This window comes from Sphaerodactylus townsendi, linkage group LG05, assembly GCF_021028975.2.
Source record: "Sphaerodactylus townsendi isolate TG3544 linkage group LG05, MPM_Stown_v2.3, whole genome shotgun sequence".
Classification (NCBI taxonomy): Eukaryota; Metazoa; Chordata; class Lepidosauria; order Squamata; family Sphaerodactylidae; genus Sphaerodactylus; species Sphaerodactylus townsendi.
In genome coordinates, this window is record NC_059429.1 from 103,834,752 (window position 1) to 103,856,880 (window position 22,129).

The following is a 22,129-nucleotide window of genomic DNA, read 5'->3' on the forward strand; positions in this document are numbered from 1 at the left end:
CTGCTCTAGCCCCAACTCAGTTTTTTATGCCTTCCTTGGCAGCCTTCCCACTGTTGCAGGAGAAGTAACATCCTTTTATTTTATTTTCTAATGCTGTTTCCCTCCTCCTTGGCAGTACAGTGACAGGAAGGAGACAGACATAACAGAAGTTCTTTTTGTCACTGTCTACACAGGTAAGTTCCTGTCAGTGTAGGACCCTGTGCGGTGGGTTTAATTGATGCATCCTTTGGGCACATTGCCCATAGGAGGTTGAGGAGGAAGGGATTTATTGCACATTCCAATACTGAAAGCCAAATGAAGCAGCCCTAAAAACCCTTTTAACGGAGATGGTCTAGCCAACATGCAGTTTGATCAAGGAAGTGCTCCCTCCTTTACCATAACAAGTGAACAGTTGCTGCCAAATTAATTTGAGATGAACTCTTACAAATGGCATCCTTAAATCCTACTTGTCTTTAGGTATGTCTGTGTCAAAATGGGATGTATTTTTCCTTTTTCTGTTGGTTTCTGGTCCATTCTTAACCTTCTCCAATATCATTTAGGCTAAAGCCAGCTGACGTTTAAGTGATCAATTAAGTGTTCATTTCAGAAATTCTGCTATCTGGCTGAAGGGTGTCACCCTGGCAGCTGTCTACTCCTAAAGTGTAACTGGGTCATGTATTAGAAGTAGCACTCGTAACCTTTTACCAACTGAGGCTGGCTCACCAAATGCACCCTTTCTTAGAGAAACCTGACCTGGACACAGACATGTGTCCATATTATATTGGTGTCATGAAATTATATATGTTCCACTTGGTCCAAAATGGGTAGGTTTCTTAACAGGAACAATCATGGGATGCCAGAGTTATACCAGCTATGATGGCTTCTAGTATTTCGCAGGGCTTAACTGGTTTTGACTGTGTGTGAAGGTCCATCACTACCAACCAACCTGAGCCTTGAGATTATCAGCAGCAATATATTATTTTCACTGCCAGAAGCAACTGACTCTTGTGAGTTTTGTGGGCACTCTTGTCATGGGCTGATAGTTTTTGCTCCTGAAGCATCTATGATGCATCTATGGCAGGCATCTTCAGAGGCATGTTATCATGAAGATGTGTTTCTCTATGTACACACAAGGAGGCACTGCCTTCTGTGAAGTTTGCCTGCCTCCACTTCTGGGTCTCTCCTGGTGATCAAAAGATTCACAGCTTTGTTTTTAAAGCTCTTTAAATTTTTATATTGATATTTCTGTGTTATATCAATATTCCTGTGCTTTCGCAAGGAAATGGGAGACTAGGAGTGGAAACTGCGAAGTGAGGGAAAACAGCAGGGTTTTCCTACTCTCACTAATCGTGGGGCTTTCAGGATCTGTGGCACTATAACAGAGTTCTGCCTCAAAGGAAATGTTCCATTGCTGCAGGGCAGAGCAGCAGTGTATAACCATTCTTAGTGACAGGCCTCCCAACTACCTAGTTTCCTAAGGAACTGAGAGCAGTTGGTTCACTAAAACATTCTGGATGGGCCTGTAGACTTGCAGAGGGTCCTTGAGTTGTATTAATGAGTAATGATACCACAGAGGAAAAATTAATCTTGGCCTAGCTGAAAAATTGCTGTGGAATGTCTTGGTTTTATTGATTTTATTGTATTTTATGATAGATTACTTCTCAGCCCTTTAGCTAGGATCACGTGTAAATTTTGTTTCCGATGTTGTAAATTTGCTTCAGAGACTTTTTAACATTGCTAAATGGCTTATCAGTAAATCCCCTTGAAAAGCACAGAAGGAAACAAAAGGTTCAAGTTGAAACAGGGAGCACCAAGTAGGTAACATTTCAAAATAGACAGCATGAAAAACAAGCTTTTAGGATGCTGGCAACTGAAGGCTTCTAGAGGTTTGTTCTCTCATGTTTCGGGCCAAAAGAGGCACCATTGCTGCCTCTTATTGTGAAGCAAGTCTGGACTTCAGCCAGCCGAGAAGAAATATTTCAAAGGACCCCACAGCCAAGCCGCACCTGTCTGCAATTCTAGTGCAGGGAGGAAATGCAAAATGTGAATGTTATGGCATTCTTTTCTTGGATACCTTATCTTTTTTAATCATTCTGGTTGCCTTGAGCATGTCTGGCTATGGAAAGGGGTGTGTGGAGCTAGACATTCCAAGATGCAACCCTTGCAGTCACCCTTCAATCCAGTGTGCAAGATGCGTGGATGGATTCTAGGGATTACAAAATCAGCAGCTTCTTTCAGCCACACACTCAGCGGACAGCTGCTTGTCTTTGAGGGTTGCAACTTACTGCAGTAGTTAAAGGGAAAAAGTATCTTGAGCTCATTCAGAATGGCATCTCATTACCACCCATCTTTGCTGGACCTGAAATCCAAACCTTTGCTGAGGCCAAACTAAGCTCTAAAGCCCAACTTAAGTATGCTGAGAAATAAGGTGAGGTCTAAGGGCTCATGGGAGATAGAAACAACACTGCCCCTCCTCCAAAGTCTCTCCTGTTTCCTTTGAGATTCCTAGGAACTGGAGTAGACTGGTTTTACTTCCCCTTCTGATTGCTGTTCTTAAAATTCCATGCTTCTGGACGATGCACAATTGTCTACCTGTTGGGTTTGTTTTGGGAGGTCATATGCATGTGTTCTTTTTGATTAGATGAAGTGATACAATACTGGGATAATTGTGCTAAACCAGCAGACAGTAAGCAGATTGCACAATAAAGATGCATGGAGGAATCCCTTCAAACAAGCCAGTTCTCTTATTAATAAAGGGAATTGTACATATATTGGCTATGAATTACAGATAGAAGAGTTAGTCAGTGCTGATAGTTATACATTTGAATATATAGAAATACATTTTTAAAGGGAGGGTTCTATGTGTCCTCTATACATTTTTTAAAGGGAGGGTTCTATGTGTCCTCTACAACTGATATAGTTGTCCAGTCTGGGTCAATAACACAACATGGAATTGGTTCACGTTTACATTTTTTTGTTGCTGTCTGTTGCAGATTATTTGTACAATATAACTACAACAAAGGGCAGGAAAGCTCACTTATCCAGAAGTGATTTTGTTTCTTTTTTAACCATTTTTTGGCTCTCATGCCTCTTCTGCCAGCTCCTAATTCCTGCCTAGCTGGCTCTAGCCATCTGCACATTTTAGTAGAGCAGTTTTTAAAGCTGACAGGAGCTAGGGGTTTTCCAGTTTGCTACAACTCATTCCAAAGGGATGGTGTGACAAACTCTGAGGAAGATATTAGGGCAGCAGGCTAAAACTTAAGAATGAGAGCAGGGCAGTAAAAGGAGGCAGGAATCCTTAGAGAGGGTAACAAAGTACCTAAATGCTAATGCTGGAAGCCTTCAAACCCAAAAAGTGTTTGTTGCTAAGTGACAGTTTAGACATACTGGAAATGTTATCCCTTGGTATAAACTCTGGAGATAGGACGAGGAGGTATGTGTTGGGGTTGGTAGTGCTGTAACAGCACAGTTAAACTAGAAAACATCAGGGGAATCAACTCTCCCACAGAATTGCTGTGAATATGGAGCTTTAAGGATTAGTTAAAAATAGGGCTGTGATTTATTGAAAATTATGATGCAGATCTAGAAAGGGAGAGGGAATAACGGGTGTGTGTGTGTGACTAAATACTGGGTGACTTCAGCTACCCTCACTGATTGGGTGAGCATGTACTTGAGTCATGCAGTAGAAGAAGATTACAGGCATCACAAAGGTGCATTGGGGCAGCTGGCAGAGCTGACAAGAGGGGCAGTGACTCTGGACTTGGTTTTGAGTAGGGTTGGAGACCAGCTGCAAGAGTGTATTGCACTGCTTGGGGACAGTGACCACAACGCTTATTAAATTCAACATTCATGTCAATGAAAAGTTGCCCCTAAAGTCTGAAATAATCACTCATGATTTCAAAAGAAGGAACTTTACAAAAATGAGAGGATGAGTTATAAGGGAGGTAAAAGGGAAAAGAGTCAAATGCCTCCAGGTTGCCTGGAAATTATTAACGTTACACTAATAGAGGCAGAGGTAGAATGCAAACCTCAAGTCAGGAAAGGTACTGCCAAGTCTAATAGGATGGCAGCATGACTAGCAGCCCAGGTTAAGGAAGCCATAAAATGCAACGAGGCCTCCTTTTAAAAGTGAGAGATTTGCCCAAATGAGGTGAACAGAAAGGCAAAGCAAATGTAATTTGGCAATAAGGCAAGCTCAGAGAATCTGAGGAGCAGATTGCTAAATGCATTAATGCAGAATAGGAAATGAAGGAGGTGGCTGGACTTTTGGATGACAAAGGAATAAAAGGGCTATTTGAGGAAAACGGCAGAAAAACTGAATTCTTTGCATCTGATTTCACTGGAAAATGTCCCCATGCTAGAACCTCTGTCATAGGGGAAGGGTGTCTGAAAAATTAGATTAAATTCAGATAGTAAGTGGTGAAGTTCTAGGACTACTACATAAACTGAAAGCCAGTAAGTCTCTGGGTCCAGGTGGCACACACCTAAGCCAGGGAACTCAATTGGGAAATTTGTGATCTACAAACCAGTACATGTAATTTATCACTAAAACCAGCCTCCACACTGGAGGCCTGGAAAGTAGCAAATACCACACTTTTTTTTAGAAGGACATCCTGGGATCCAGTTAGCCTAACACCTATTCCACAAAAATCAGCAGAAATCTATTAAAGAGAATTGTTAAGCACATGGAAGAACAAAGCCTGCTAAAAGATACTCAGCATGGCTTCTGTCAAAGAAAGTCTTGTCTTGCCAACCATTTGGAGTTTATATATATAAATTTCCAAAAAGCTTTTTGAGTAGGTACTTCACCAAATACTTTTCAGTCACGGTATAAAAGGCCCTCTTATGAATAAAATAGTTGGATCAGCTGGAAGCAGAGTAGGAATAAATACAGTTCTCAAAATGGAGGGATGTTAGCAGCGAAGTCTCACAAGGATCATTGTTAGGAACTTTCCAGTTCAACCAAAAAGACATACACAGGGCAGAGAGAGCTGGGTCTCCCTCTCCCATAATACTAGAGCTCAGGAGCACTCAGTTCTGGACAGACATTCTTTACTCAATGACTAGGTAAATTAGTGGAATTCACTGTCAGTGGCTGCAATGATGGCCATAAACAGAGATGGAATTAAAAAGGGGTTAGACAGATTCATAGAGGAGAAATCAGTCAATGGCTACAAAGAACTCTCACATCCAGAGGCAGCAAACTTCACCAGTGCTGGGAGGGAAGACCTTAGCCACTGTGCCTTGTTGGCCACTGGCGAAAAAGGATGCTGGCCTAGTCTTATCCCATCTCACCAGGGCTATGCTTATGTTCTTTTCACTGGAGTTCAGGCTTACCCTTGTTTCTTTTATCCTGACAGCAACCTTGTGAGGCAGATTAGACTCAGAGTAAGCTTCATTGGTGTTCTGTTAGAAATGCCACATGGCTGAATGAAGGTCCATGTTTCTTCCACGAGAATGTTAGAAAAGCCTGTTTAGTGTACCAAATCTTCCTCTCTTCTTCAAATTCTCAAACTGAAAAAACTTTCCAGCTTGTTCTTGGTTGGAACACCCAAAGGTTTAACCATAATTATGAATAACCCTTTCTAGGGATAGATGTTAGATTGATATATACCTAGCTCTACAGTCCACCCTACTTTTAAAAAAAGAGGCAGCAATGGTTTCCCCCACTTCCAGCCTGTGGCAGTTGTTACACACTTCCACCCAGAATTGCAGCAGATGTTCAAGAACTCAACCATCCTCTATGCTGGGCCCATGATGAAACTCAAAAGGACACATAAATCCAAACTGTGCAGCTATCCTGGTGAAGCAGTCATAGCGAGATGTGCAAGTACAAACTCCTACAAAAGAGGGCCTTTTGCCTCACTGTGTTAGCATCCCATTTAAAGCTGGCCTGTGCTTATTATACCTGAACCCTGGCTTCTAGGAAGGATCTTTGCTCTATTCTGTCCTGGCATGTAACTCAAGCAATAAACAACCATCTTACCAATACTTCCGACGTTTTGGTGTAGGGAACACCGTGGCCCAGCTTCCTGTTAACAAAAAAAAGAAGTGAAAGGTATTTCCCATTGCTTGCTAACCGGGGTGGGGAGTGGAGAAAACACCACACAAAACCAAATCCCACAATACACTGAAGCTCATTTGCTAGTACTGATTTAGCGCTATACAGTTACATTGAAAGGGGTAGATACTAGCTTCTATCGGGCAGGGTAGCTAATAAGAATCAAGAGCCCCTAACCACAGAGGCCCTCCAAGGGGGCCGGGAAGAGGTCGTGCGCGACGCACCAGGTGCGTGTCCCTGTGGGGGGTGTGGGGGTGTTCCAGGGGTGTGGTGGGGGCATTCTGGGGCCGAGGATGCACCGGTGCACCGGGCGCTTTCCTCCCTTGGTACGCCTCTGCCTAACCATGACTGAAACTCCCACACATGCTCTGACCACAAGCTTCCCAAAGCCACCAGCTTGATCACTGAAGGAAACAGAAAGATGGCACATTGCTCTGACTCAGCAGTGCCCTCTTTATGAAACAATCTTTTCACAAATCTCTTCAGGAGCAGGCCAGTTACACTCATCACACTAGAATCAGAGAGGTTTGCAACTTGCTAATACATCTAGCAGGAATAGATATATTCTGTTTTGTATTTACAGTGCTCTTTTGCAGTTACCTGACTCTGTGCCAAGTTGTTGCTGCCACTTACTCCTACATTACTCTTAATTTCGACATTTCAACTTGGAAGCCCAATTCTGCTAGCCTGTGTGACTACACCTGGCAGCTCTGGCAAACAAACATTTTAGTCAATTTCTACATCATCTTCCAGCTCTAGCCAGATCCTCCCAGGGTACGAAGACCTACTCAAATAATAGCCAGAATTGAAGCACAACTGCTTTGTGTCTGAGTGAAGTAGGTGATAAATGAAGTAAATAAAAACATGTCATAGGAAATATAATATTCATTCACAAGAGAGGCCAGTTATAAGAATGATATTGAGGACAGAGTAGGAAAATGATTAGAACCATAGATCATGTCTCCAAAGGTTGTGAAAGGTCTCACTTATAGATTACTTACATTTCAGGTAGGTCCTGTGCAAAGCAGATGTGGGCTTAAATTCTGGCCTAAAATTTACATATAAAACCAGAAGATCCAACTATGCTGAATTGTGGTTATGGAGTCTGAAAACATTCTTACTGCCACAAAGTATATTTTTTTCCTCTTGGTGACCAAGCACCCTCAACAGGGAATAAAAATGCACTGTTCTTTAACTACAACTCTTCGTTGTTCAAAAACGTTTCCCAATTTTGTAGCTGGATGCAGAAACTGGAGATCACAAACTGCAAGAGACAGATAACATCAGGGCACCCACGAGGCACCTTCTCTTTGCTTTTACTGTAGTCTACAATGGCAGCAAATTCACATTACAAAACGTTAGGATATGGGGCTAGGTACAAGGCTTCATTTTCCATTTTTTTTAAAAAAAGTGTCATGAAATTAACATCATGGGCCTAAACAATTTTGTTTCCTGCCATAGAACTAAGGTAAGTAAGCTAAATCACCGTGGGGAAAATGTCACAATTTATTTTCCAGCTTTGTGGTTCTTAAAAAAAATGTTATAAACCAAAGCATTCTATGTACATTTTGTTTTAAATCCACACAACTATTACATAAACAGAACTACAGAAGCATCTTAGAAGCACAGTTTAAAGAAGCAGGGGCTGTTCAGAGCCACTTGAGTGTTGGATCTCTAGATTGTCTCTTGAAAACACTGAAACCAGGAAAGTGACGGAATTCAAAATGACAGGGAGAGAAATGCAAGATACACCATAGTCTCCCCCCACAACTATTGCTACAAGGGATGAAGTCATTGTTACACCAATCTTCCAAGTCTTTTTACAGGAACAAACCTATCCCTTTGTGGACTTACCCTGCAATGTAAATGATAGCTTTGAAGTGCCAAGGGTAAAAAGTTAAACAGGGTCAGACTTCAGGAATTCTGAAACAGCTGCATCTTTGCACTTAATTGATCAGAGCAAGCTGCACTTGATCCTTATACATAGCTGGCAGTGGTTGTATTCCCATTACACCCATACAGTAATATTTAAACTGTGTTTAATCCATCCCCAAATATTCAGGACCCACACAAGAAACATAGGAAAAGAGGGAATTTAGTAGGTTCACAGCCCTTTAAAGGTAGTCCTTTTTTTAAAAGGGTTTTGTGACTATACGGCTACCTGGTTTGTTCCCTTACAGAGATTTGGGTATCTGGAAGGCAACTGTTTCATCCCTGGATACTAGGTTTCTATAACAGAGGGGGTAGCAGTGACAGTGGACTGTTTATTCTGCATGAAGAGGTAGGTAATGTGCTACCTTGTCATCCTATTAACTAAAACTAATTTGTACATGAAAGTTATTTCTCAAACCCTGTTAAGTCTCCTATACAGCTGGGAGATATATTAAAGCAAAGGGTGTGGTGTGTGTCACAATGGATACAGATCTGAGCCAACTGCATTCCGACTGTTGGAATACTAAAACACCTTATTCAGGCTATCGTCCTTTCGAAGATGCTGCATGCAAGGCATGTCCACATAAACATCTTTCAGTGCTTTTCTAGAAAACCATTCTTGCTTCTTTACTACATTTTTTTAAGAAGGGAGAAAGCCTTGGAGCTATACATTGAGATGAAACTTTATTGAGTTCCGGCTGCTTTTGCTTTGATCTTGCCCCTCCACCCAGGTAGGAGGGGACAGTGATATTTCTAGCAAGGCTCAGCTTGGCTCAAACTGCTCTGAAAGAATGTTCCTCTAACCATAGCCCAATTTCCTTTATAACACAGTACACAATCCATTATCTTATCATTTTTTTGCCGAAAACTGGCACTGCTTTACAGTCTTCAGGTGTATACATTAACACACTGTTTACATGCATTGAAACGTAAAAGGGCGAATGTGGCAAACATATGCCTCATGAAAGTACATGTGCTAAAGAGCAGAAGGATTGTACATACAGAGGCAAATGTGTTTACTAGCACATCACATGTGAAGCAGTGCTGCGGCATGGTGAAAGTTAATCCAAGCTGTGTTTCATAAACTGACTTAAAACTGCATTTACAAAGATTTAAAATTTCATCTCACTGATCTCATGTGGGAATATAAGGGGTTCAGGCATTTGACCAAAGTCAGTACCCTCTAAAATTACTGCTTAGGGAAACCTGAGTAACACCAGTCCCATTCCAAGAGTTTCAGATTTTAATATGAAGAACTGAGAATATCTGCCATTTGGTTAGAAGTCATCTCTCTACCATCATTTCGTGTGGAAGCATATATAACAAGAAAATAATCCTATCTTGATTTGAAGCCACATTCTCTATGGCAAATTTTTACCAGATATACAGGTTGCATATGAGGTGGAAAAATGTATATATGCATAGACACCAGACATATGCATGCCAGAATTAGGATTTTCTACTGTCCTCTTAAATTACCAACACAGTGGTATAAAATTCCTTCAGAATTTTGACTACTTGAAACCATTAACAAAATAGCCTCTATCGTTCCCCACCATGTGAGTGCTCAGCTTTGTGACAAATGCACACTTTTTTCTGGAGGAAAGGGTGGTTGAAAGAGAAGAAAAGGTAGAGGAACCATTGACTTCTGGCTCCACAACATTAGGCCAAAATGGTGAACTTTAGTGAGTGTTCCCCACAGAACATGGGATACAAAGGGTGTGACTGGAAAAAGGAATTTGATTATACACAGGGTATATATTTTTGCACACACTTTTACACACATCTAGCTATAGTACATGTAAAAATATATGCTATACATACACCCACTCTCACTGAGGTGTTTTTTTGTTTTTTTTACAAACACCATCGAAATGCGTGTGCGCGCACATTTACATACACGGGTATGTATATGTGTTAAATATACAGAACCTACTAAGTGTGTATATGCATATGTACACATACATACAGGCAGGCAAACTGCCAGCCCTCCATTAGCTACCGATACTTTTTTTAAAGCACAGAAGCCATCATTGTTCACTCATTTTTCACCCAAGAATGGCCTAATATTATATACCCATTTGGAGACAGTGTTCTCTTGTGTAGCAGCTGATTTCTTCAACAGTGACTCTTGCAAAAACAAATAACAACCCAATAGAACAAAAAAAGAAACCTTGCAGGAGGGGGAATTGAAGGAAAGAAGTGTATGTGCGCACGAGTGGGACAATATACGTATATATCCACTGTGTTGTATGACAGGACACCCTAAAAGGGCCCACCCGCCTTTTGTCGCAGCATTCACGGTGAAGCCCCACCCCCTTACATTATTTTCTGTTGGTAATGTTTGCTTGCAGGCCCCATGCGAATAGGATTCCTGCCTTCAGTTTGACACAATTCTACTGATCTTGCCCCTTCATGTGGTGGTGAGGCTTAAAGATACATGGAACCCTTTGAGAAAGCCCTGTCACTTTCCCCGCCCCTCCCCCTCAGCCTCCCGCACCCGCCCACTGACAAGGCAAAAAATACATTTAAAAAACTGCAAAAGGCTGCTCACTAGCAGAGTGCAACAACAGTACACGCTGAACAGGTGTTCTCTTCTGGAGCTCTGTGGAAGAGTTTACTTTTAACACAGTAAACGATGCCATGCAGAGAAAGGATGACAGAAGAAGAAAGGCCAGGGCCTAGAGAAATGGGGGACATTGGGGAGGGACCAAGGGGATGAGAAGGGGTGGGGCTGGACAGATGTGGGGGGAAAGACCGTGTGTGGAAGGGAAGGACAAAGAATACAACAAAGAGGAAAAAAAGCACAGCATGGCAAGTGCCCAAGGCTTGGTTTTGTGTTGTCCGTTTCATGTAAACAAGCTAATAATTTTCCTTAGACAGAACAAGTAAAAAGGATGCAGTTCCAAGTCTAAAGGACTGTGTTTCCAAGAGTCTGTTCCACCACACCACAGCCAGTGTGAAAGGGTAGGAGGGTTTAAGAGAGAGGAACCAGAGAACTGGGAAAGATAATTTCCTTTCAAAATCTTCATTACTTAAAGCTGGAGACAGAAAGAGAGAGAAAAAGCCAAATTGGGAGCCCTTTGAAAGATCGGCTCTGTGTCTCTAGACCAAATAAATCAGACTAAGTTTAGTGAACCTTTTTTTCCTTTTAATGATGTCAAAAAGAGTGCGTTTTCTTCCTCTTCCCCTTGCTCAAAGACGGGTCTGTGCCTCAGGAACGTAGATTTCAATACTGTCCGCGCTCTCAGTGGCAGAGTTCTGCCGGACTGAGGCAGCACGCTTTGCCGCCATCAGTCGCTTGCGAGCTTCCTGGCGCTGTTTATCCACTGAATCGGAAGCCTTGTCCCGGTTTAGTTGGGATTTAGATTTGGCTGGCTTCTTTGGCACAGGAGGGGGTGCTTTCTTCTCTTCCTTCAAAGAAGAAGAACAAGGAACGTCAAATGACACATAGACATGCAGCTATACTTTTCTCCATTTACCTGTTTGCAAACTTTGCTTGCCAGTTAATCACATTCAGAAGATTTTTATATTGCTTTTTAGAGAAAGTTTCCAAAGAAGCCTATAAAGAACCTCAATACAATCCATTTAAAATTCTCACTTTTAAAATGCAAACTAATAATAAAAAAGCCAGCCAACCACAAGAACTAAATACCCGTAAGTCACAGTATACTATCTCAGAGATTTTTAAATATGAAAGTGCTTAAGACAAAATTCTGAACCAAAAACACACAGATTATGATTATGTTTACAACCTGGTTGAGGATACAAGCAATTTAACCAAGAAAACTGTGAATTTTGCACACTATCAAGGGAACACACTTTTTGAAGTCACCAATTCTGCAAATTAGTTGTGCAATATTATTAAAAAAAACCCTGAAAGACTAAGTTGATACTGTTCAAGGATCAGTCATTATGTCAAAGCTGTTTGGGTACTATGCAAGTGAGAACAGAACCCTAGATGCCAGGCAAAGAATACCACCTCCAGATTGCAACTCCTTCCTTTTAAAGGCAGTCAGGGGGTGAGACTAAACAGGTGGAAGAGCTTAGCCTAGATCAGCGGTTCTCAACCTGTGGGTCGCAACCCCTTTGGGGGTTGAATGACCCTTTCACAGGGGTCACCTAAGACCATCGGAAAACACATATTTCATTTATTTGTCATTAGAAATAAATATTTCACAATATATAATTACATATTGTTTTTGTGATTAAACACTATGCTTTATGTTCAATTTGTAACAATGAAAATACATCCTGCATATCAGATACTTACATTACGATTCATAACAGTAGCAAAATTACAGTTATGAAGTAGCAATGAAAATAATTTTATGGTTGGGAGTCACCACAACATGAGGAACTGTATTAAAGGTAGGTTGAGAACCACTGGCCTAGTCAGGGGTAGGGAACCTGCGGCTCTCCAGATGTTCAGGAACTACAATTCCCATCAGCCCCTACCAGCATGGCCAATTGGCCATGCTGACAGAGGCTGATGGGAATTGTAGTTCCTGAACATCTGGAGAGCTGCAGGTTCCCTACCCCTGGCCTAGATGGTAAGGTCTCCCCAAGCAAAGAGCAGTTTATCGGTGGCAGGAATTTTCCCTTTGAAAATCATCACCGTGTGATATGTGGTTTAAGGGGAATGGGGAGGTGACAGAGGGGAAAAACGAGGTCTAAAAATGACAACACAGTGAAGGGGGGAAATAGGGAAAAAATTCCCTTTGAGCGTGACAGGAAATTGCTAACCAGTGCAGCAGTCAAAAGAGAGCTGAGTAAGAGAACTGTTCATACCATCTGCCCCTCTTTCCTCACAGCAAGCACAAATAGGATCATGTCCTTTGTGGCATAAAACTTTCTGGAAAATTCTAGTTTCCTGATCACTAATTTTGGTTTAATTCCTTCTTTGTGAAGAGGAATTAAACCAAAATTAGTGATCAGGAAACTAGAATTTTCCAGAAAGTTTTATGCCAGCCTAGAACCCCATAATTGCATGACAAACAGACTGCAAAGGAGGAGTGCAAAGAAATGTCACTAGCATTAATTTTTCAACATGTTTTATTAGAACTTCAACTAGTTCCATGCTCACTTTCTTCTCCGGTGTCTCTGCCAACTGCCAGCCATTAGCCTTTAGGTGGTACAACTCATCAAATTTCATGCTGATGTCTTCGATGGACAATTGCAACAGATCCCAAAAACCAGCAAGGTCCTGTGCTGTGGGCCTGGGATTGGAATTGGGGTTCTGCAGAGAAGGAAATGTGGACGAGAAAAATTGTGTGTATGTAGCAACTGCAATATAGTATGAAGATGCAAGATTTGCAAAGTATTTTAGATTTGCATTGAAGAGGATGAATCTGTCTTGGCTACTGACATGCACATTCTTAATTTCATAACAGCTCCAGAGAAGCAAGAACTTCGCCTTGCCAGAAAAATCTTTCTAGTCTAGATCTGTAATACTCCAGAAATCAGCACGTACAATTCAGAAAAGTCTGGTCAAAGGAGTACTGCATCCCTTTATTTCAACTGTAGTCACAACTATCATCATGATTACATTTTATTCCAAGAAGGCAAACCATCAAGTTGTGATTAACTTGGTTTATAGAAATGGCACAAACACACGGGTCCTTAGGAACTTGCTTCTTACTGTATAAACACTCTAACCAGAAGACCAAAAGGGGCAATCAAGTTTTGCTCTCCCAATGGAGAACAGTTACGGAGGAATGGAGAAGAATTACTGGTGCATTTAAGTCCACTATGATGCATGCTGAGAAAAATGGTTCTGAAAGAGCTAATTCCATTGCTTGGTACATACTGGATAAAAATTACAAAAAAAATTGGTGAAGCTTTTAACTTTTCTGTGCTACTTTCTATAAGTTTTGTACTGTTTTTATTGTTTTCTTTTTATAAGTTTTGTATTGTTATTTATAAACTGCAATCCAGAAAATCAAGATTGTTTCACATATTACTTTAAAAATGGTATAAATCATGTTGCAATTAACCACTGCTTGATAATTATTTGGACAATCAGAGAACCATTCATATATTGTTGTACAAGTCTGCAATGAAATAATGTTTGAAATGGCCCAGAAACTACCTTGGTTCTCAAAACATTCCAGTGGCATTCTATCAAACCCAGATTTACTCAGTTACAAATTGGGAGGCTAGATATGCTCATTCCATACAGCAAATCTGCAAGCCATGAGTCTCTTTCCAAGTTTCTGGTATGTTTCTACAGCAGAAAATGCACTGAATGCTGAGCTGAGAAGTGACATGACACTGGAAAGAGAATGTGGCCTGAAATACACGTCATCCCTTATTTGGAGGAGCAGTGCAAATCTACTGGTGGAAGGGAATCTACTGGTGGTCCCAGGCCCAAGGGATCTCCGGCTGGCTGTAACAAGGGCCAGGTGAAACATGCTGCCAAGTAACATCAGGGTCCTGTGGAGCCTGACCCAATTCCACAGGGCCTGTAAAATGGAGCTGTTCTGCCAGGCCCTTCCATCAAGCTAGCCAGATGTTTCCCATTATGATATCTTCCCTGAGTCTCCTGTGGGAGAAACAATATGTCTCACCATCTGAGGTTTTTAGCTGGATTGTTTTTAAATGGTTTTATGATTTGTTTTTATTGATTGTTATTTATAAGTTTTGTGTGAATTTTATGTATGATCTTAGGCTTATGCCATTGTAAGCCACCCTAAGCCCTTTGGGGCCAGGGCGGGGTATAAATATAAAAATAAATAAAATAAATAACTGAGAAAAGAAATGGAATTTCAAAGAGACAGGAGACTGTAATGGCCACTGCTTACCTAATTACGAAGTTGGCCCCAGAGTGCAGTTCTAAGCATTTGCATAATGGGACAATGTTTAGAAAAGGGAGTTGTCCTTACGAATCTCCAAACCTTTAAAAAATGAGGAGGGGTTTAATGTCTCCCAAAACTGGTGATGTGTGCTTTACACACATTGCAACTTGGGGGAAAAAATGCTCCTAGAGATCTTGTCTGATAAGAGTCAGAATTATGGGGTTGCCTCATAACCCCATACACATGGCTATTTTTTTCCCAAGAGGAGTGAGGAAAGGGAAGCAGTAATGTGGGGGGAAAGAAGTAGCAGCAGCAATGGAGAAAGAAGTGGCGGCAGGAGAGGAGGAAGAAAACAGGAGCAGATGAGGGGGAATCAAGACATAGTAGCTGTGGTGCTGAGGGAAGGAGAGAGAATCCAGTGACAAGAGGATGGGGGCAGTATTTTTCTAACCAAGGTGTCCTCTAATTAGCTCACAGTGTTATCCATATATGAATATGGGGAAGGGTGGAGGGCGTGGAAGGCACGAACATAGCCTTTCTTAGGAAGAGGCTATTTATCAACCTACATTTGGCCTCTGGGACCAAAGGACATTTTCTGTTACCAGGAAACCTGCAGGGGAGGCGAGTGCTGTTTTAATGCTTGGCAAAAGCCAAGCAAAAAGGCAAGAATGCCATTCTACACATTGCATACATTGCACCGGTTTTAAAAGTTTGCATACTCACCAAGTTTTGGTCACAGAGGCCACGGAATTGCTGGAATTTCTGGGACATTAGTAACTGTGCACTGCCCACTGCACTGAGGACTTTGCCTAAGACTGCAAAATAAAAGATACATTAAAGAAGTCAAATGACGCAGAAGGACAACAAATGCAACAAGGAGATCTGAGGTGAAAGTGCCTCTTTTTGCTCTTGACACAGATTTATCCCTTTTTTTCCCAACCAGGAACAAAAGTGTTTTTCACTCAAAGCCATTAATGACAAGTCATTAAAAATGACACATAGCTCTTTTGTCTGAGCATGTTTTGTTAGCCCTTGTTCTACTGCCAACAGCCACAGCCAGTACAAGTCACCATCAGGAATGGCAGACTGCCACACGACTGCGAGGTTCTTTGTTCGTAACAGGGTGTTAATGAAGTCTGATGGAGAGTTTCAGAAGACTTTTATATTCTCCCAGCTCCAAACCCCCTGCCCCTCCCAATACGAGATCAAGATTTCAGCGTTTGGAGCACAACTTGCTCCCACTGCAGAGTTGGGATGTCTGGCTTCCTATTCACTCCCCCCTCTCTGATGTCAACCACTATTTCTGCAACGTGCATAATAGGAAAATATTTTTACGAGTACAAGAAAGCACAGTGCACACGCTAAGTAAAACAAATAGTTTGGGAACATGTCAGTGATGTTTCTCAATGACTCCAGGGCCTCTGCCCTGCCCACTCCCCAACCACAGTTAAAGCTACCAGAAAAACACTCTGAAGCATGCTCTAGACAAGCATCAGGATGAAATACAGACTTCTGCTGTGGCAGAATGTACTGCACTACATTAGGGTGAGGTGGGGGGGGGGAGGGTTATTAAAGATATTCCCATGTATAATCTCCAAGCAAAGGAGAACAATAAGTATGTCAGGCAGAAAGGTTCTAGCCTTGCTATTAGTATGGTGATCTAACCTTCCATTTGTGCGTGTATGTATGTATGTATGTATGTATGTATGTATGTATGTATGTATGTATGTATGTATGCATGTATGCAGACAACTTATGGCAACACTTATGTGGTTTTCAAGACAAGAGACTAACAGAGATGGCTTGCCACTGCCTTCCTCTGCACAGCAACCCTGGCATTCCTGGATGGTCTCCCATTCAAATACTAACCAGGGCTGATGCTGCTTCTGAGGTCAGATGAGATTGGGCTAATTTAGGCCATCCAGGTCAGGGTACCACTCTGCTTACAAGGCACGCATGTACTTGCACAATGGTCCCTCTGCTGCTGCCTACAATGGTGGCAGTCCATTGCCTCACCTCAGCCATGCTGCCTGCATAGATCAGACCTTATTTAGGCACCATTTCAGTGTTAAACTGCTTCAGAGTTTCAAAAGGCAGAGGATGTAATTAGGAGTGATCCTGAAGAAAATTGAATGCCAAAGCTCTGTCCATGATAATCATGACAATCTAGGGGAAAACTGAGTGAGGCACATATCTGGAAAAGTTGCTTCTTTGCTGCTGAAGAGGGTTGCCATTAAACTAAAATTCTCATGAAAAAAAAACATGAACTGGGGTCCACTTCTTTTCTCTGCAAGATCATGCCACACAACAAAAATAAAGTTCCCTTCCTTTTACCCAGATTTTTTTTGTCACATCCTGAGCTGAAGACTCACCTCTCCCCACAGTTTAGCTAATCATCAATACTAACCTTCTTCAGAGAGGCTGTTCTCTTTGGTCTCTTGGTCCATCTGACGACACCATCCTTCTAATCTTTCAGTCTCTGCCTGCAGTAGTTTCTGAAACCAGTACCCGTCCCTTCGGCAAGCTCCTGGCTGTGTTGGTTCTGATGGAATGGTGGTGGAAGTCTCAAGCCAAGGGTCAGGAGGAGGAAGAGAAGAAGGTTCTAGAGCTGGGTCATTGCTGTCTCCATAGGAGAGGTTTCTTGTGATCTGGGAGGGCATGGCTGTTTGCCTCGTACTGGCATCAAAGCTGTTAGAATTGTTGCATGGCGGGCAATCAGCAAGGCTTCTCTCAGATTTACAGCTAGAGTTATTTGGTTCTTGCGTGTCAGAATCTGTGTCCTGCTTGGTGGACATGCTGTGGGAGTGGCTGTTGCTACAAAGAGAAGAGGGGCAGGAGAGAATTCAGAAGAGACAGCCCTCACGAAGAGCCAGAGTTGTTCCACAGCATACAGAGACAACAGTACACATTTCTGTTTATCGTGTTTGCACTCAAACTGCATTTTCCTGGCCCATCCCCGCCCTGCACACAGATACACACACACCACACATGCAGACAGACAAAATTATAAGGTTGCCTGCTTACTGCAATAGGCCATCCAAACAAAGACTGGCACGCATCTATAATTACACCACCAGTTCTAGTTTTCATTTCTGGCTTCCAATAATTTGTTTACATCGCTAAGTTGACTTTTTTTGGTAAGGAGCACATGCTGTTGGAAATTTCTGCAACCACCACTGTTTAGCAGTGATTTGAGAGGGGGAGGGAGAAAGGGGCAGCTAAGCTATCAATGGGAAACTGTGGATTGAGGAATTAAAAAAAAGAGCCTGGGTCTTCCACTTACCGCCACTCGTCCTCTACCTGTACCCCGATGGACTGGAATTTGGTGGCTGGTGGAGGGGGCTCCTCTTTTGCCACTGGCTGAAGGCAGTCAACCTTATTAACAAAAAAAGATACAAACAAAAAACAAAAACACAAAAAAACTTGCTGCTAGAATTCACATTAGAAGGAAAGAGGCATGCATGCACACAAACACGCACACACACAGTGATCATGCAGACACCATACACCAAAAGGCAGCAAAAATTTCTCTGCATCGTAAAGGGCCTGAACAAAGAACTTATCAGGTGCATTGTTGAAAGCTTTCACGGCTGGAATCATCTGGCTGTTGTAGGTTTTCCAGGCTGCACAACCGGTCTGGCGGTTTTAGCTCCTAACATTCTGCCCACATCTGAGGCTGGCATTTTCAGAGACATGTCACAATGTGACATGCCTCTGAAGATGTCAGCCACAGGTGCAGGTGAAATGTGAGGAACTAAAACCACCAAACCACAGCCACACAGCCCAGAAATCCACAACAGCCAACTTATGAGGTGACTAACATTTGTTCAATACTGCAACATCTCCATGGTGGGAAGAGAAAAAGACAGGGAGGTAGATTGTGGCTACCAGTGACCCCTGTGACATATTTTATCCAGAGATTTTAAGGGTAGCTTTGTGCACCCACACGAGTAACAGACGCTTATGGAACTTTGGTGTATTTCTTAAAAAGCAACTGTGTTTAAATTTTTGATTGCACACCCACATTCAAAACATGGCCCTGCTGACATGAGCTGTATCTTGTATCAAAATATATTGAACTGAACCTATGGAGAAGGTTGTGGAGAGACTGTGGTTTACAAGTGAGAGGAGAACACACATTTTGCCTCATCATATGATAGTGTGCAGAAAGAAGGGGAAAATCAGCCATTCATTACACATTATTTTTGGACTATTACATATTATTTATTGGACCATTTTTGCTTGGCTAATGCTATAGAAGGTTAGGGTTTTGATGTTTTTGCTTTAAGTTGCTTTTACACTTTTTTTTGGTTAAGATAGAATGTTGTACCCACCCAAGCCTTAGGAACAAAACTGTCAAAACCAGCACAAACGGAAGGAATACAGCTTAAAGATCTTATAGAGAAGAATCAATACATATGTCAGCTTTCAATGTCCCCTTGATCTCTGCAGTACTGCCATTCCCAGCTCTATGACCTATGCCAGTGGTGGCGAACCTTTGGCACTCCAGATGTTATGGACTACAATTCCCATCAGCCCCTGTAGTCCATAACATCTGGAGTGCCAAAGATTCACCACCACGGACCTATGCATTTCCAAAGCTCACAGCAAGCTGTGAAAGACAGTATGTGACACATCTTGGCCCAGCAACTTAAAGGCAGATTGAGGGCCTTTCAGTTTCAAATATGCTGCCATATTTTCCTTTGGCTCTAAAAATCAGCCAGAATGCCCCACATAGCAGTCCAACACTAGCCAATAGCACCTTGAAGATTATATTCTTGTTCTCTGGATTCAATGGATAGAGGAAACAGAAAGTTTACCACTGTGTTGCTGTGGAAGGAATGTAGTCATTGCATTAAAAAAACATGCTGGGGTATTTGCATTCCAGGTTAACAAAGTGGTAGTGTATTTGAGTGATTATAGGCATAGGAAAGAAGATCTCAGTGAGTGTTCTCTACCTGGGTTTTTCATATTTTAAAGAACTGTGTGTGCATCTCTGAAGTAGTGATACAAAAGAAGAGAGAAAAGATGTTCAACCTCTAAATGGTTTTTCAGGTATAAACTAAGAGCCATCGCAAAATACATTAGGGATACAGGCAAGCTCAGTCTATGTGCCAATAAAAAGGCAAAGGTGCAAGCACTGGATCATTACTGACCCATGGGTAATGAATGTTACATCACAATGTTTACTAGGCAGTCTATGTATATCGGCTAGTTTGCCATTGCCTTCCCAATTGCCTACATGTTACCCTTAGCAAACTGGGTACTCATTTTACCAATTTTGAAAGGATGGAAAGCTGAGTCAAGCCAGCTACCTGAAAACAATTTCTGTTGGGACTGAACTCAGGCTGGGAGCAGAGCTTTGACTGCAGTACTGTTGCTTATCATTTTGAACAACAGGGCTCCTTTTATCATCTAATGAAACTTGCATGGCATTTCACACAATTTTCCAGCTGAGAAAATATCCCCATGATAAGTAGACAACAATACTCTCATTACACTACAAATCCATAATCTGAAAAGCCTCCTATATCTATAATCAACCTGGAAGGATTGATTATATATAGCAGAGAGCAAGCAAAGATTTGGGTATGGATCCCAAGGCATTGTTCCCCTCCTGCTTCTCTCTGGCTGCCATTAGCATTTCTGTGTGCCCAAGACCTGTATTTTTCTAAAAGCCTCTGTGGTGGCCAGAGTAAAGCAAATGGAGAACAGTGTCACAAGATCCAAGTCTCAATCTTTTAAAACATCCTGCTCACAGCTATTGTATTCAGACTTGCACGTGGATATTTCTTTACTTAAAATAAGTGCAATCCTATTTTTGCTCAGCAGGACAGGTGACTGATGGAAAAGTCTCCAAGGAGAAGGCACTTCACTATTTATTTCTTGTAAAGTTTGACAACAGAAAGGAAAAGCCCAAGTATCTTATTATTTTTTTAAAGTTTTCAAGACAACCTTTTTATCCTGTTCTCTAGAGTGAGAACAGCTGAACCTGAACTCCTAATTATATTCTATCAGCAAAATTCCATTGGACTTGGTATACATTTGCAGGAATTCCAGGAACTGAAAATCGCTGTTCTGATAGAAAACCAATTCAAATTTATGCTTAACCATCCCTGGAAGGAACAAAACCATAAACTAGAAGGTGCAATTAAAAAAAAAATCTGAACTAGGATGTCGGTAATCAAAAAAAGCTGTTCTGTCAGCAACAACTCAGACTTGGGATTTCTGAAATGAGTTAGATTACTGAACTACTTTTGGTCCACAGCCATCTTTGATTCTATGCCCTATTCTCTCTGTTTCAAAGGCTTGCTTCACTGTTAACAGACAAGATACCCTTTGCTGCATACATTGCTTATCTATTAGCCAAGGACATGGATATGTTTAGGTAAACATGAACACAGGGAGTAGAAAATCTGTATGCAAGCCTCTGCAAGCCTTTGTACTAGATCAGTGGTGGCGAACCTATGGCACGCGTGCCAAAGGTGGCACTCAGAGCCCTCTCTGTCAGCACGTGCATACAGAGTTCGTCGGAGGGGGGGGGTGGAAAATCCCCCCCACACACACATCTAGGCTGGCCTGGGCCACTGGGCACAACGTGTGCGCACTGCGATGAGCAGGGAAGACTCGGATGGCAGGCCTGGTGCCTGTGCCCAAGGGGGGGAGGCAGAGGAGGGAGAGATGCTAGAGAGGCGCAGAGCGGCACGTGGGACTTGCTGGAGGCTAAAGCAGGCTGGCCCCTGCTCGAGGGGGTGGGGCGGAGGCAGAGGGGTGGGCAGAGGCATTGGAGCAGTGCAGGGCAGAGTTGCATGTGCATGTAGGACCGGCTGGAGCAGGCTGGCTGCTGCTGCTCGAGGGGTTGAACAAACAAAATGTGTGCCTTTCCAAACACCTGGGAAACACTCAGACCCAAGTTTTTTGCTGATTGCCTGGGCAGATCAAGCCTATGGAGGAGGAACCGAGATGCATTTAGGATTTTTTTAAAAGCACACCAAGGTCTTTGCTAGAACTGCTTTTATTTTTCTGTTCCTGTTGCATTTTTGTGGGAAGTCAAGTGCTGTGATGACATGTGAAGGAAAAAACGCAGATCAGATGGCTGCTCCACCATCTTTCCTGAAGTTATCCCACCCCTTGCTTAGGATTCTTGCTTAGAATTGCCTTCCTTGATTGCCTTTTTACTTCTATTTTGTGGTGGGGGGTTTATTGGGTTTCAGAAAGTGAAAATTTGACTTCCCTCCCCCCCCCCCACACCCCTCCCCCTTCCCCCACCAGGCCCCTAGTGTGATAATAGTGTAATTAATTCAGGGAGATTATTAGCATTAAACCTAAGAGCTAGTTTTGGGGAAGCAAAACCCCACTG

At 42.3% G+C, this 22,129-nt stretch overlaps 1 protein-coding gene across 4 annotated transcripts in view; it reads right to left on the minus strand.

The window, feature by feature from the left end:
- Positions 1-7,318: 7,318 nt before the first annotated feature.
- Positions 7,319-22,129, minus strand: part of DLGAP4 (DLG associated protein 4) — a 388,862-nt gene continuing 374,051 nt past the window's right edge. For 3 of the 4 annotated variants that reach the window (XM_048498812.1, XM_048498811.1, XM_048498813.1), the window contains 5 exons: positions 18,053-18,144; positions 17,177-17,583; positions 15,493-15,584; positions 13,059-13,211; positions 7,319-11,386 (listed from right to left, as the gene is read on the minus strand). In XM_048498812.1, the coding sequence (XP_048354769.1) occupies positions 11,168-11,386; positions 13,059-13,211; positions 15,493-15,584; positions 17,177-17,583; positions 18,053-18,144 (963 nt within the window). In that variant the 3' untranslated portion in view covers positions 7,319-11,167. The remainder of the gene's footprint in view (positions 11,387-13,058; positions 13,212-15,492; positions 15,585-17,176; positions 17,584-18,052; positions 18,145-22,129) is intronic. The other variant, XM_048498814.1, reaches the window with a different exon arrangement.